This window comes from Saprolegnia diclina, assembly GCF_000281045.1.
Source record: "Saprolegnia diclina VS20 unplaced genomic scaffold supercont1.50, whole genome shotgun sequence".
NCBI classification, from domain to species: Eukaryota; Oomycota; class Saprolegniomycetes; order Saprolegniales; family Saprolegniaceae; genus Saprolegnia; species Saprolegnia diclina.
The window spans coordinates 185,014-197,011 of record NW_008246117.1 but is presented as its reverse complement, the minus strand read 5'-3'; the positions used below and the strand labels follow the sequence as shown (position 1 = coordinate 197,011).

Genomic DNA, 11,998 nt, shown 5'->3' with positions numbered 1-11,998 from the left:
ACCAACTACCGTACGCCACCGACAACGGGCCATCTCGCCAACGTCCCGATGCGGTTTGCATCGTTGCCGTACCTCCAGCGGTATTCGAACATCACAACCAAGCTCTCCAACCATGCGCTTGTTGTGTCACCGATCAAGGTCGATCCAGCGTTGGCGCTGCACCTCTCGGTTGTCGAAGGCAACTTGGCGATCGTCGAGCAATGGCTTCGACACAAGCCAGCGCTCGTCACGTCAGCGACGCTCGAGCTCGCGGCGGCGTCGTCCCAAGGTCCGATATTGCGACAGCTTCTTGCGTGGTATCCCGAGCTTGCGACGGCCAAGATGATGGACCTCGTGGCCATGTCGGGCGACCTAGCACTGCTGCGTTGGCTGCATGAGACCGGCGCGTCCTGCACCACCGACGCATTGGACGGTGCGGCCATGAACGGGCACTTGGATGTCGTCATCTTCCTGCACGAAGCGAGACATGAAGGCTGTACGATCGTCGCGCCCACGGCCGCCGTTGCCAACGGCCATGCACCCATCCTGCGCTACCTCCTTGATCACTGCGTCGGACGGGTGGAGCCGTCACTCATTTACCGTGCTCCACACGCCGAGATCAAGACAATGAGCGTCTGCGGCACATCTCACCTTGAGGCCATTGTCCTCGCATCGGCCAAGTCGGTGCTTTCCGAGTTTGCGCTTCTGCCGGCGGTGCATTCGCTGACTGCACTCGAGACGTTGCACGCAACGGGGTACTGGCCTGCCATGACAACCAAGGTTCTCCACGCGGCCATCGCCAGTCGTGACCCGGCCATGACCCGCTTTGTCCTCGACCACACCACGCTCGAAGCTGCTCCGCCCCAGGACACCATGTGGCCAACGACTGACGAGTGGATCATCTTCCCGGCCCTCGACACGGCTGCAACTAGTCACCCGGTACTGCACGACGACGGTGTCACGATGGCTATCGCTGCCTTCTACGGTGATCTCGACACGATGCAGCGCTTGCACGGAAGCCATTTGGGTCATGTGACGGTCCGGGCACTCGAGTATGCGGCCTTGAAGGGCCACATGCATGTCCTCCACTGGCTGTCTCGGTTCCAAGACGGTGGTGTCGAGAGCGATGCACTCGCGATGGCGTGCGTGCACGGCCACGTCAACGCCGTGCGCTATCTTCGCGAGGTGTGCCGCGCGCCAGTGACTCTGACAGCGCTGGCCACGGCTGCATATACGGGCCATCGCCGCTTGGTCCAGTACCTCTTGGACCATGGGCATGTTGAAGACGATGAAGACGACGCTATAACGCTGGCTATGTACGACACGCACGAATGTATCAACGACCACGTGCTCGGGTGTATCCGGAGCACGTATGTTGGAACGAGTCCGGTCGATGCCGCGGCGAGCCAAGGCCACCTCGCGATCCTTCGGCTGCTTATCGAGCACGGCGTGGACATGACGACAACGACGATGGACGCGGCGGTCACGCAGGGGCATGTCGACGTTGTTCGGTACCTCCACACGGCGCATGGTCAAGGTGTCACCGTGCACCACCTCTGCACTGCGTTGCAAGCGCGCCGGTTGGACCTCGCATCGTATTTGCTGTCGCAACTGCAGATACGAGCCGACGATGACGACGACGTCCAGCGTGTCCTTGTGTACGCCGCCGGCAGCGGAAGTATTCCGTTGCTCACGCAGCTGTGGGGTGTCGTTGCCGTTGACGCTCGCCCGCGCACGCAAGAGTTTATGCTGATACATGCCGTACTACAGAAGCACGTGCCTATGCTGATGCACTTGTGCCAAATCCACGGCTTGAAATGGACGCCCAACGTCCACCACGTCGCGACGCTGCTCGGTCAAAAGAAGGTTCTCAAGTACTTACTGACGTTGGGGGCGGCCGCCGAGTCGGTGGTGAACTTCCCCATGACCATCGGAATCATCGGGTACGAGGCCATACGCCTTTAGATATCTTGGCGAGATAGTGGCATTGTATACTAACTGGTGCCCCAAGCTTGATTTTATACTGCGTTCGATCTTAGCCGTACAGATCAAGCTCGACCAGCGCCATCTATGGATGTGGTAGGTCAGCACTATGTCACTGCGCAATGCAATAATAATGACATTCACAGGACACATTGGACTGCACTAATGACAGTTATATGTATGTATGACAATATCGTCCATCATGGAAGCCGTTTCAATTGTTTCGGTCCACAAGACATGTTACAGCGGTCGCATGCGCAGGTGGCCAGCTACCCGATCGTAGAAAAGCGGTCCGTCCTCGCAACCATAGAATAGGCTCGTGCGGTCCGAGGGGCGGAATAAGGACGCACACGGGGGGCCACGCGTCATCAAATACTGCAGCACTCGCTTGCGACCGCACTGCGTGGCTGCTTTGATTGCAAACGGCGTCAGTGGATAGCCGCAGGTCTCGACCACGAGGCGAAGCAGCGCGAGGTGGCCCTTGGCCGCTGCCCGCACCACGATGCGCTCTTGCACGCGCTCTGGCAGCGCGATTGGGAACGCTGTCACGATCATGCGCCAGAGGTCCACGTTGCCACATGTCGCTGCGTTGAGATGCAGCACGTGGAGGTCGACCATGACCTCGTCGCTTGTGAGATCGGGGCGCCAGCAGTGGCGCGTTAGGACGTACTCGACAACGGCACCGTGGTCGCCGAGGATCGCTTTTGAGAGAAACTGGCGGTGGCTGCAGCGAAGGCCAAGCTCAAGGTCACACAACGCGACGACGGCCAAGTGCCCCGACGCAATCGCGCCGTCCATTCCATGGGCACTCACACCCCGTCCGTGCGCAAGGAGGTACCGGAGCGTCTCGAGGTGACCATTGCTGGCAGCCCAGTCGGCGGCCCGACCGGATACATGCCAGCACGACCGATACTCCACGATGCTAAAGGTCGTTTCGTCAGGCCCATGAGGGAGCGGGACAATGGAACGACGGTGGTTTGCGCTCTCCATCGCGTCGTCGTCGTCACCGATGGCGTGTACGAGGTACTGGACAATCTTGAAGTGGTTGTTGGCGGCCGCCATTGCGAGCGCGGTTCGTGTCGGTGCCTGGCCACCGACTTCGACGAGCCAGCGCACCACGTCGGCATGGCCCATACAGGCTGCGAGCTCCATGGCCATCGAGTTGTCGATAAGGCGTCCGTGGCGGTGGAGCCATCGCAGCACGTTTACGTGGCCGTAGTAGCTCGCAAACCGCGTTGCCTTTTTGGCTTTGCATTCCAGACGGCTGTCGTGCAAGAGCTGCAGCGCGATTTCGTCGCCAAAGCAAGCCGCCAAGTCCATGGCCTCGCAGCGGTCCCACGACACAAAGTTGTCGTCGTCGTTGGGGGGTCGCCACGCCACGTCGGCTTCGGGTGCGTATGTTTGACGAAGGATGTGGAGGGCGTAGCGAAGCATTGCATGGTCGCGTTGCGCCGCCGCCATCTCGATCACTTGCGGCGTGACGGTTTGGTAGCCGCGGTCACAACAGTAGCGCAGCGATGCAAGCCCGAGGCGTTGCGTCAATGTACAGAGACCGAGCGCGTCGACGGCAATCATGGGTGCCACCACATCGATAGCCTCGAGGTGGGACGTGCCCAACACGTAGCGCGTTCGAATGTCATCGTACACTGTCGAGCATAGAAGCACCATATCGGTGTGCTCATAACCGTGCTGCAGCAAAAAGAAAACGATCGGCGCATGGCCATTCCGCACGGCTGTCGTCACCGCGGCGTTGGTGCAGCCTTCGGTTCTCGCTTCATGTAGGAAGATGACGACGTCCAAGTGCCCGTTCATGGCCGCACCGTCCATTGCAGCGGTCGTACAGATCGCGCCAGCTTCGTGCAGCCAACGCAATGGCGTCAAATCGCCCGCCATGGCCACGAGATTCATCATCTTGGGCGTCGCAAGTTCGGGATACCGTTCATACAAGAGTCGCAAAATGGCTCCTTGGGACGACGCCGCCGCGAGCTCGAGCGCGCCCGATGAAATCAGCGCTGGCTTGTGTCGAAGCCATTGCTCGACGATCGCCATGTTGCCTTCGACAATCGTGAGGTGCAGCGCCAAGGCCGGGTCGACCTGCATCGGCGAGACAAAGAGTGCGTGGTGGGAGAGCTTCTTTCTCGGGTGCTTGTACCGCTGGAGGTACGGCAGGCGCGCAAACCGCGTCGGGATGTTGGTGAGGTGTCCGAATGACGTTTGCACAATCGGGATGCGACGGCAGGTCGGGCGATGAACGATGAACGGCTCAAACTCAATCGTGTCGACGAGACGCTGGAACGCGACCAAGGCTGCCGGCAACCCACTTTGGTAGGCGACGACGGCGGCCACGAGCTCGAACGACCGGAGCACAGTGCTTGCCGCCATGTTTTTTTCAAACTGGTACAACCCAACGCGTGGCGCCTTCTGCGACACTTCACATCTCCACACAAGAGTCACACACCCCACGTACACCGGTGCACTGATTACTATGCCAACTCGGGCGGACTGCATCTGCTGTCCTTGCTGGCCACTTCGTACGTGAGGGGAATCCTTCCATAGCAATTGAGTTTCCATTTCAATTGCTAAAATCCACTCTGATGCCGTTGCCAACTGTGTGCGTACGCACTGGGCTTACCCTCGTATCTTGGCGACGTCTCTGACGCATTTGCAAGTAGTGTTGCCAGGCCAAGTTGGACAACGCGACAAGACGAAAAGCCCGTGGGACACGATCCATGTCCATTATCTAGAATGGTTATAAAAGTTAGTAGCATAGTCTATCCATGGTCCATATCATTGAGTAGAAATTATGTCCACAAAACGCTGCCACCCTTTCCCGCAGCCAAATACACCCACTTTTATTCCTTGGGCTCAACTCGACTCGTTCATAGTTGACTCGTTCGTGCTAGATAGAGTTCATCTTGGAATCGCTACGAGTTGGTCCCTGCGGTGACGTTATCGCCGAGACGTTGATCGAGCCATAGTATTTGCATTCAGGCTGGTCCGTCGTGCAAATGACGACTTGTACAACGGCGTCTGCGAACCTGTCGTTGGCGCACTCCATTCTGGCTAGCGTCGATTTGCAGCCGCTTCTCGCCGCTCGTGCTTCAAGGGACGACAGTCATGCACACTTAATAACAATGACAATAATGTTCATATACGTGTTGAGCTCGTTAACGGTCGCGCGCTTTGGCAATGTCGAGCGCCTTCATTTCCGAGAGGTACGACGGGTTCACGCCGGCTTCTTCGAGCTCGGCCACCTCTTCAATGCGAATGCGCTCGAGCTTGGCGAGTTCGTCGGCGTATTCTTGCTTGAGCGCCTTGCCCTCGAGCTGCACACGGACAAATTTCTCCTTGACGAGCTTTTGCTTGTCGTCGATTTGCTTCTGGAGCGCAAGACGGTGGCTTGCGCGCTTGGTCGCGTCCGTGGCCTCCTTGTCTTGAAATTGCTTCTTCTGCCAGTCGACTTGGTGGATGATGCTTTCATACTCCTGCTTTTGCTGCAGCGCCTCTTGGACTTTCGAGCGCTGGCGGTGCATGGCTTGGGCTTCGCGCGAAATGCGGAGCTCCTCGGCTTCCTTGCGGGCCTTGACCTCTCGGGCCACGTCGGCGTCGCGCGCTGCCCGCTCGCGCGCTTCGACCGCGCGCTTGGCCCGGAGTTCGTCGAGCTGTGCTTTCTCGTTCGCGGCCTTTTCTTGGGTCGAGCGTAATTTTGCACAGCGCAGCTCGGCTTCGTGGCGCTTCCGGGCCTCGTCTTCCTCGCGCAAGCGTGCGTCTTCGGCCTTCTTGCGCTGGTAAGCCACGACCTTTTCTTCTTCGAGTGCGAGCAGCCGCGCTTGCTCGGCCTTCCGCGCCATCGCCGACTCGTTAAAGCGCTTGATCTCTTCCATGGACCGGGTAGCTCGCTCAAATTTCTCCTTCTCCTTGCGCTCGTCGTCGCGCTGCGCGTCGCGAATCTTCTGCAGCATGTCCTCGGCTTCTTTTTCAATGGCCTTTTGCTCGGCCTCTTTGGCGAGCTTGCGCTCGCGGATCTGGTCTTCGAGTACTTCTCGGTCCCGAATGCGCTTGAGCCGCTTGGCTTCCGCGACTTCTTCCTGCCGCTTCAAGCCTTGGAGCCGGTCGATCTCCATCATCACGTTGAGCTTCTCGTGCTGCATGGCCTCGACCTCCTCGATCGCATGCTTGCGCTTGATCTGCTCGTCGCGAATGGTAAAGGCTGCGGCCCGCGCACCGAGCGTCTTCATGAGCTTGACGCTGTCGTGGGCCTGGTCCTTCAGCATCGCCGCACGCTTCCGGATCGCGTCATTCTCGGCGTCAAAGATCTGCTCAATGTCCGACTTTGGCGCGCGCGTGGCCGCTTCGGCGGCCCGCTCCATCATGTGTTGCTACATAATAGCCAAACTCGTGAGAATCGCTGCATCCTGTGGTCTACCTTGCGGGCGCGCGCGTGTATTCTGAGCTTTTCCGTGTCTTCTTCCTTCTTCGCGGCAATGGCCTCGCGCTCGGCGTCGGTGAGGATACGCGTCGTGCCCTACAGAGCCGACGAGGAGGAGGATGCTGGAAAGGTCAGCATGCAAGCAGTGTACGCGAATGCGCGAGAGCTCGTGCGGCGGCAGCACGGTGGCAATCGTTGCGGGCACGTTCTTCTTCTTGGTGGGCGGCGGCTCGGTCTCTTGGTTGCTGCTGCCACGGACAATGTCCCTAGGCACACGTCGTTGCGAGACCTTGATGGTGTGTAGGATGGTACCGCCCGGCCTGGCGCGACCGGTCGCCGTCGCGCGACTTGACGCTGCGGCCAAAGAGCGCGTCGTCGACGCTCTCCTTGGACGCGAGCCGGCGGTACCTGCGGCTGCTGCTCGTCCCCTGCGTCCGCGCCGACGCCACCTGCTCCATCGGGCGACCGCTTGCGTTCTATTTTTTGCACCATCCTGCACAACCGGCGGCTAAAAATAGAACCTAAGTATGGTGCTTTCCATAGAGAGTGCCACGTCATTTTTCGCTGCAGAGGTGGTATGGCCATGGCGCCGAGACCGACGCCAACGGTAGTGTGGTGGTGCGGTGGCTGGTATAGAGTGGTATGTCACGACTACATCTACCTCGTCACCCGTTGATCGGTTGGCCCGTGAAAGGCATCAGAGCACACCGAGTGCTTCTGACGCGTCACCATAGACGCTCGCTACTGCATCCAACTCGAATGGCTCAGGTCTTTATCGCTCCTAGAAGGTGCGCACAGGTTGCTAGCGTGCGTGGTGAACCTGGCTTGAACTCGTGCTTGCAAGGAAGGGTCGATCCACTGCTTGTAGACTCTCTCGCTATGACATGGAGGCGGTTGGGAGAGCGATGCATGACGCGTTCAGATATGGTCGCGACAGCAACGACACAGCGTCGTGGTCTAGGCTTGCTCGTTGCAGCAGGGGCGGACGCAACTGCGGTTCGCCAGCGCTGCCACCTCTGTTGTTGTGGCAAACGATTTGATATTAACAATATTTTTATTTATTTTATTTTATGGCGGTGGTTTGTCGCAGACCAACACCATTGAAATCGCCGAGCATGGTGGCCGGGCGGACGACCAAGAAGGAGACCGACGTCGAGAGCTTCTTCAAGCGCAAGCTGCCGCGGGCGTCAGCAGGTGACGCAACCGCCCTCGTCTTGATCGAGGAGCACGAAGCCGCGCTCGGCGCCGGGCGCGTGCTACTGGAGCACGCTGCCACGCTCGTGGCCGAGGCCGCTTCACTCCGCGTCCTGCGCATCCAGCTTGTACGTACAGCGTCTGCGCCTCGTCGTCCTACCCCATACATTGGTCATAGGAGACGTACATGGCGCCACGCACGCGCGACGACGACGACAACGACTGCGTCGTTGAGGTGCTCAACTTTACCGGCGACCTTGGCGGCTGGCTCGGCGACGCGATGGCCAACGTCCTCGCCAGCGTCACCGCGGCCACTGCGCAAAGCGCGACGCCCGTGCTCCTCTTCCTCGACTCGCTCACGCCGTTGCTGCAAGCCGGCTCGTTCCACGCTGCGCTCCAGTCGCTCCGAACGCTCCTCTCTCGTAGCCAACGATAGGTCCATGCACGTGCCTCATGCCTGTCCTATTAGTTGCCAACGTCGTCGGCCTCGTCGCTCGCTACAATGCGTCGCTGCATCCCAAGCACGTTGTCCACGCCCTGCGGGTCCGTCCTCCTCTGTTTCCTGCAATCATCATCTCATGCGACGACACCAGGCGCAAGCGACGGCGTTTCTCTTGGTCGAGACGCCCGCGTCGATCGCCGCGTACCATTTCCTATCGAAAGAAAGCAAGCGCACCGTGCCTTCGACCATGGACGGCGTCATCGTCTTCCTCCGCAAGGTCAAGGTACACGCAAGATGTGCTTCTTTTCGTCATAGTCGCATGCTGTGAACGCATAGAATGGCACGTCGACCGAGGCGACAGACTGCTTTCGGCTGCCGCCACGTACAACGCATGGCCCGTGCATGACGCTGTTCTCTTGGGACGATGCCATCCATGAAGCCAAGCACTTGGCCGAGCCGGCCACCTCCTCGAGCGCTTCTTCTGACGCGCCCGACCTCGTGTCGACGCTTGCGCCCGACGTGAGCTTCAACTTGCGCATCTCCGATGCCGACCAAAAGGCCAAGGACCAAGTCCAGCTGCCCTATATGCAAACGTCAGCATCGTCGGCGGGCGCACCCAAAGCCGCACTCTTTTACATTGACGAAGACGACCCGGACTGGGACGACGACGACCTCGACGACGACCTCGACATTTAATGCATATACTTTGTGATTACAGTTAAAGGATGGAAGGGTTGCGCGACCGGGACTCGAACTGGCGCCAAGAATGCCCTCGAACACTGTCGCTGTCGACGTAGATAGAGCGGTTTCGCGCAGCACGATTGAAGCTGTGTTTTTGTCCACGGCCAAGCAAGTGCGCCATCTTCAGCCGTTGCCCGAACCACGGATCCCATTTAGCAAGGAAGCAACTGTCAACGTCCAAGACCCACCGCCCAAGCTCATTTTTAAAGACCAAGCAGCACGCTCACCTTAGCTTCTCATTTCAACCCACCCACCAGTCCCTTCTTGGGCGGCCCAACGCGAAGCTCACTCTTCTCCCGCTCGCACTGGCGTTATGGCCACAGAGCGAAACCAATACCTCTCTGCACGCAACTCGGAGGCTTGGGGCTGCAATAGCAAACGCCGAACGTTGCGCGATAAGTTGCTTGCTCCTTTCTAAGCCTTGCAGAATCAGGCTCTTGGTCTGTTGCCGAATCGTCGATGGTGTGGTCCGTCGCAGCCGCTGCTTGGTCGAACTTCCACGTGGCAGTGTCTCGGCACCGATGCTGACAGCTTGATTTGCGTCCGAGATTCTGGGTATTCTATCGCCTCGCAAGGTCTGGAATGTGCTGCTGGTGTTAGTTGTAGAGGCACACACAGCATCTCCTTCCAGTCCAAGCACCGTCGACGGACACCGTTGGCAGAGCGAACGACGTTTGGAGCTGAGGCACAAGGTGCTCGCAGAAACGATGTCGTCATTGAACTTGGACACCTTATCCTCCTCGACTGCGGCGGATCGCAGGGATATCTCCTCGATCTCACACCATGTGGTAGATGGTCGCCAGAGTTTTCACTGTCCCAGATGCTATCAACAATTCAGGTATTCGTCTCGAAACGCCTATGCCATCGGGACGGTGGATGCTATGCCACAGCGCCGTTGGCCGCTGAATCTGCGGTGCCACGTGCTCGGCAGAGCTTTTACACCGCACTTTTTGGTCCACTTGTGTGCTCTTCATTTTCAAATCGAACACCAACCACCACCACCACCATGAACATTTACCCGCAGCAGACGTACGAGGTCGACGCCGGTCGCTCGATCGGCCACGCCAACCCGGGCATTGACCGCGCGTGCAAGGAGATCCAGGCGGCGTGCGCCGGCTTCGGCACGAACGAGGCCAAGCTCAGCACGGTCCTCGGCAACAAGTCGCCCGTCGAGCGCTGCCTCATCCACCTCCGCTACCCGGAGCTGTACCAAAAGTCGCTCCTCTCCGAGATGGCGTCCGAGACGTCGGGCGACTACGGCAAGCTTCTCCAGCTCCTCTCGCAGCCGATCGAGGAGGCCGAGGCCATGATCATCCGGGATGCGACCAAGGGCGCCGGCACGACCGAGAAGCTGTTGATCCCGGTCCTCAGCGGCCGCTCGAACGTCGAGCTCAACATCCTCAAGAAGGCGTTCTACAAGATCTTCCAGAAGGACCTCGTTGTCGCCGTCAACGATGACCTGAGCGGCGACCTCAAGACGTTCTACCTCGCGGCGCTCAACCAGATGGCCCAGCCGTACAACCCGAGCATCCACACGCCGGCCAAGGCGGCCGAGATCGCCGAGGCTATTTACAAGGCCGGCGAGGGCAAGTGGGGCACGGACGAGTCGGCGTTCTCCAACGCGATCTGCTCGATCCCGCCGCAGTTCCTCGCGACCGTCGACGCGGCGTATGCGGCCAAGCACAAGCACGGCCTCGTGCACGCGATTCAGAGCGAGTTTGGCGGCAAGGCCGAAGACGGCCTCGTGTACCACGTCAACATCATCCTGCGTCCGATCGAGACGATTGTCGAGCAGATCGAGAGCACGATGAGCGGCATTGGCACGGACGAGTACGGTCTCTCGGCGGCCATTGTGCGCTACCAGCACCTGCTGCCGCAGGTCAAGCAGGCGTACCAGGCCAAGTACCGCACCACGCTGCGCCAACGCGTCGAAGGCGAGACGAGCGGCGACTACCGTGCGCTCCTCCTCACGATCCTCGACCACGCCATCTAGTTTGTTTAAGTTGACGCAATTTGCATAATATATGGATTCTGAACGTAAACTCGCAGCATCAATTTGGCGCTGGTCTCCGAACGTTCACTTCAACTTTAGTTGCCTCTTTTATCAAAAATGCTGAAGTGAACGTTCGGAGATCAGCACCCCAGTCCCGAGTCCTCTTCAGGTGACTTATTTGAGTACATGCGCAAGGGTCGAATAGACATGGCTTTGGATATGCTTCGTTGCTTCAAGAAGTAGACTCCTAGTCGCCTGACTAGTTGGCAACGAGACGATCGTGCCAAGTGTGATAACTGCTGGGCGTGGCGAGGGTTTTGGCGCCAAACGAGAGACAACGTCATGCGATGCTGAGTTGATCGCGATGCTGAACATGGACTTCATTAAACTCGAGAACAGTCTCTAGTTGGTACTACTACACGGATGTGTCAGAGGAGTCTTCTGGTTTCTTCTACGACTCTGGAGCTCTGGAGTGGGTTTAGTCGGATTGCTTGGGGTAGCAGCGTGAAAGCGTCGCCGTCAGTTGGTAGCACATATCGCCCGGGCGACACGTCTTGCCGTTGGTCTTGAAGTCTCTTCCGCCGCACTGGGCATACGTTGCAAACTCGGTGCTCGTCGGCGGCGTGGGCTGGCACTGCGAGTAGGACGAGAAGATGTAGACGCACGTGTTGCCGGTGGTGCAGGTCGTATCCCCAGAGAAGCCTTGGCCGCCGCACTGGCCGTAGACAGAGACCTGATTCTGAGCCTCGCTTCGGAGCGCTCGATGGGACGTGGCGCTGGCGCACGAGAGCAGAGCCAAGGCGCAGATAAACAACCCGCTTCGCATGGTTTAGGAAAAGGCAAAGTGAACCGTCGGGAGCTTCCAGATTTGCCGATGCTGTGCTTTCTATGGTATACAAAACGCAAGATGGGAGCCGTTTCACGTCCCTCCAAAGCGTCCCGCCGAACGTCGGCGTCAGGCCCTAGTTCTTCAATTTTGAAGTTCGTCGCAGATATAGGAGTTCATGGTTCATAGCAGCTGCCTTCCTCATTCATGCAGCATTAACATGGTTGCCATGGCCACAACTGTCGGATGGGACTCGCTTTTCATCCACGTGGTGCCACGTCACTGGCCGTTTCGCGACCGTTGGCGCCAAAAGCTGTGAATGATCGGCGGCCAACATCCTTCGCAGCGCTCTCCAATGGCAGTATTCTCTTGTGACTACCCACTGTGGTGTTGGCCGACAATTCTCCGCTT

At 58.8% G+C, this 11,998-nt stretch overlaps 6 protein-coding genes across 6 annotated transcripts; 3 read left to right on the top strand and 3 right to left on the bottom strand.

Annotated features, from left to right (window-relative positions):
* SDRG_12506 (hypothetical protein) lies at positions 1-2,008 on the top strand. Its single transcript, XM_008618578.1, has one exon. The coding sequence runs from the start codon at positions 49-51 to the stop codon at positions 1,942-1,944; it is 1,896 nt and encodes a 631-aa protein (XP_008616800.1). The 5' UTR covers positions 1-48; the 3' UTR covers positions 1,945-2,008.
* A 194-nt stretch (positions 2,009-2,202) lies between these two features.
* SDRG_12505 (hypothetical protein) lies at positions 2,203-4,344 on the bottom strand (the record flags this gene model as incomplete). The annotated part of the gene is made up of 1 exon (XM_008618577.1): positions 2,203-4,344. One exon carries the CDS (start codon positions 4,342-4,344, stop codon positions 2,203-2,205), a length of 2,142 nt encoding a protein of 713 aa, XP_008616799.1.
* A 753-nt stretch (positions 4,345-5,097) lies between these two features.
* On the bottom strand, positions 5,098-6,876 carry SDRG_12504 (hypothetical protein). Its single transcript, XM_008618576.1, has 4 exons — positions 6,704-6,876; positions 6,543-6,657; positions 6,389-6,487; positions 5,098-6,341 (listed from the first exon to the last, which is right to left on the bottom strand). The coding sequence occupies exons 1-4, from the start codon at positions 6,847-6,849 to the stop codon at positions 5,130-5,132; spliced, it is 1,572 nt and encodes a 523-aa protein (XP_008616798.1). The 5' UTR covers positions 6,850-6,876; the 3' UTR covers positions 5,098-5,129.
* A 610-nt stretch (positions 6,877-7,486) lies between these two features.
* On the top strand, positions 7,487-8,786 carry SDRG_12503 (hypothetical protein). The gene is made up of 5 exons (XM_008618575.1): positions 7,487-7,713; positions 7,764-8,007; positions 8,055-8,128; positions 8,179-8,310; positions 8,364-8,786. Exons 1-5 carry the CDS (start codon positions 7,507-7,509, stop codon positions 8,721-8,723), a joined length of 1,017 nt encoding a protein of 338 aa, XP_008616797.1. The 5' UTR covers positions 7,487-7,506; the 3' UTR covers positions 8,724-8,786.
* Positions 8,787-9,630: 844 nt separating this feature from the next.
* Positions 9,631-10,855, top strand: SDRG_12502 (hypothetical protein). The gene has a single exon (XM_008618574.1). It carries the CDS (start codon positions 9,775-9,777, stop codon positions 10,759-10,761), a length of 987 nt encoding a protein of 328 aa, XP_008616796.1. The 5' UTR covers positions 9,631-9,774; the 3' UTR covers positions 10,762-10,855.
* A 261-nt stretch (positions 10,856-11,116) lies between these two features.
* Positions 11,117-11,595, bottom strand: SDRG_12501 (hypothetical protein). The gene has a single exon (XM_008618573.1). The coding sequence runs from the start codon at positions 11,585-11,587 to the stop codon at positions 11,240-11,242; it is 348 nt and encodes a 115-aa protein (XP_008616795.1). The 5' UTR covers positions 11,588-11,595; the 3' UTR covers positions 11,117-11,239.
* Positions 11,596-11,998: the final 403 nt, after the last annotated feature.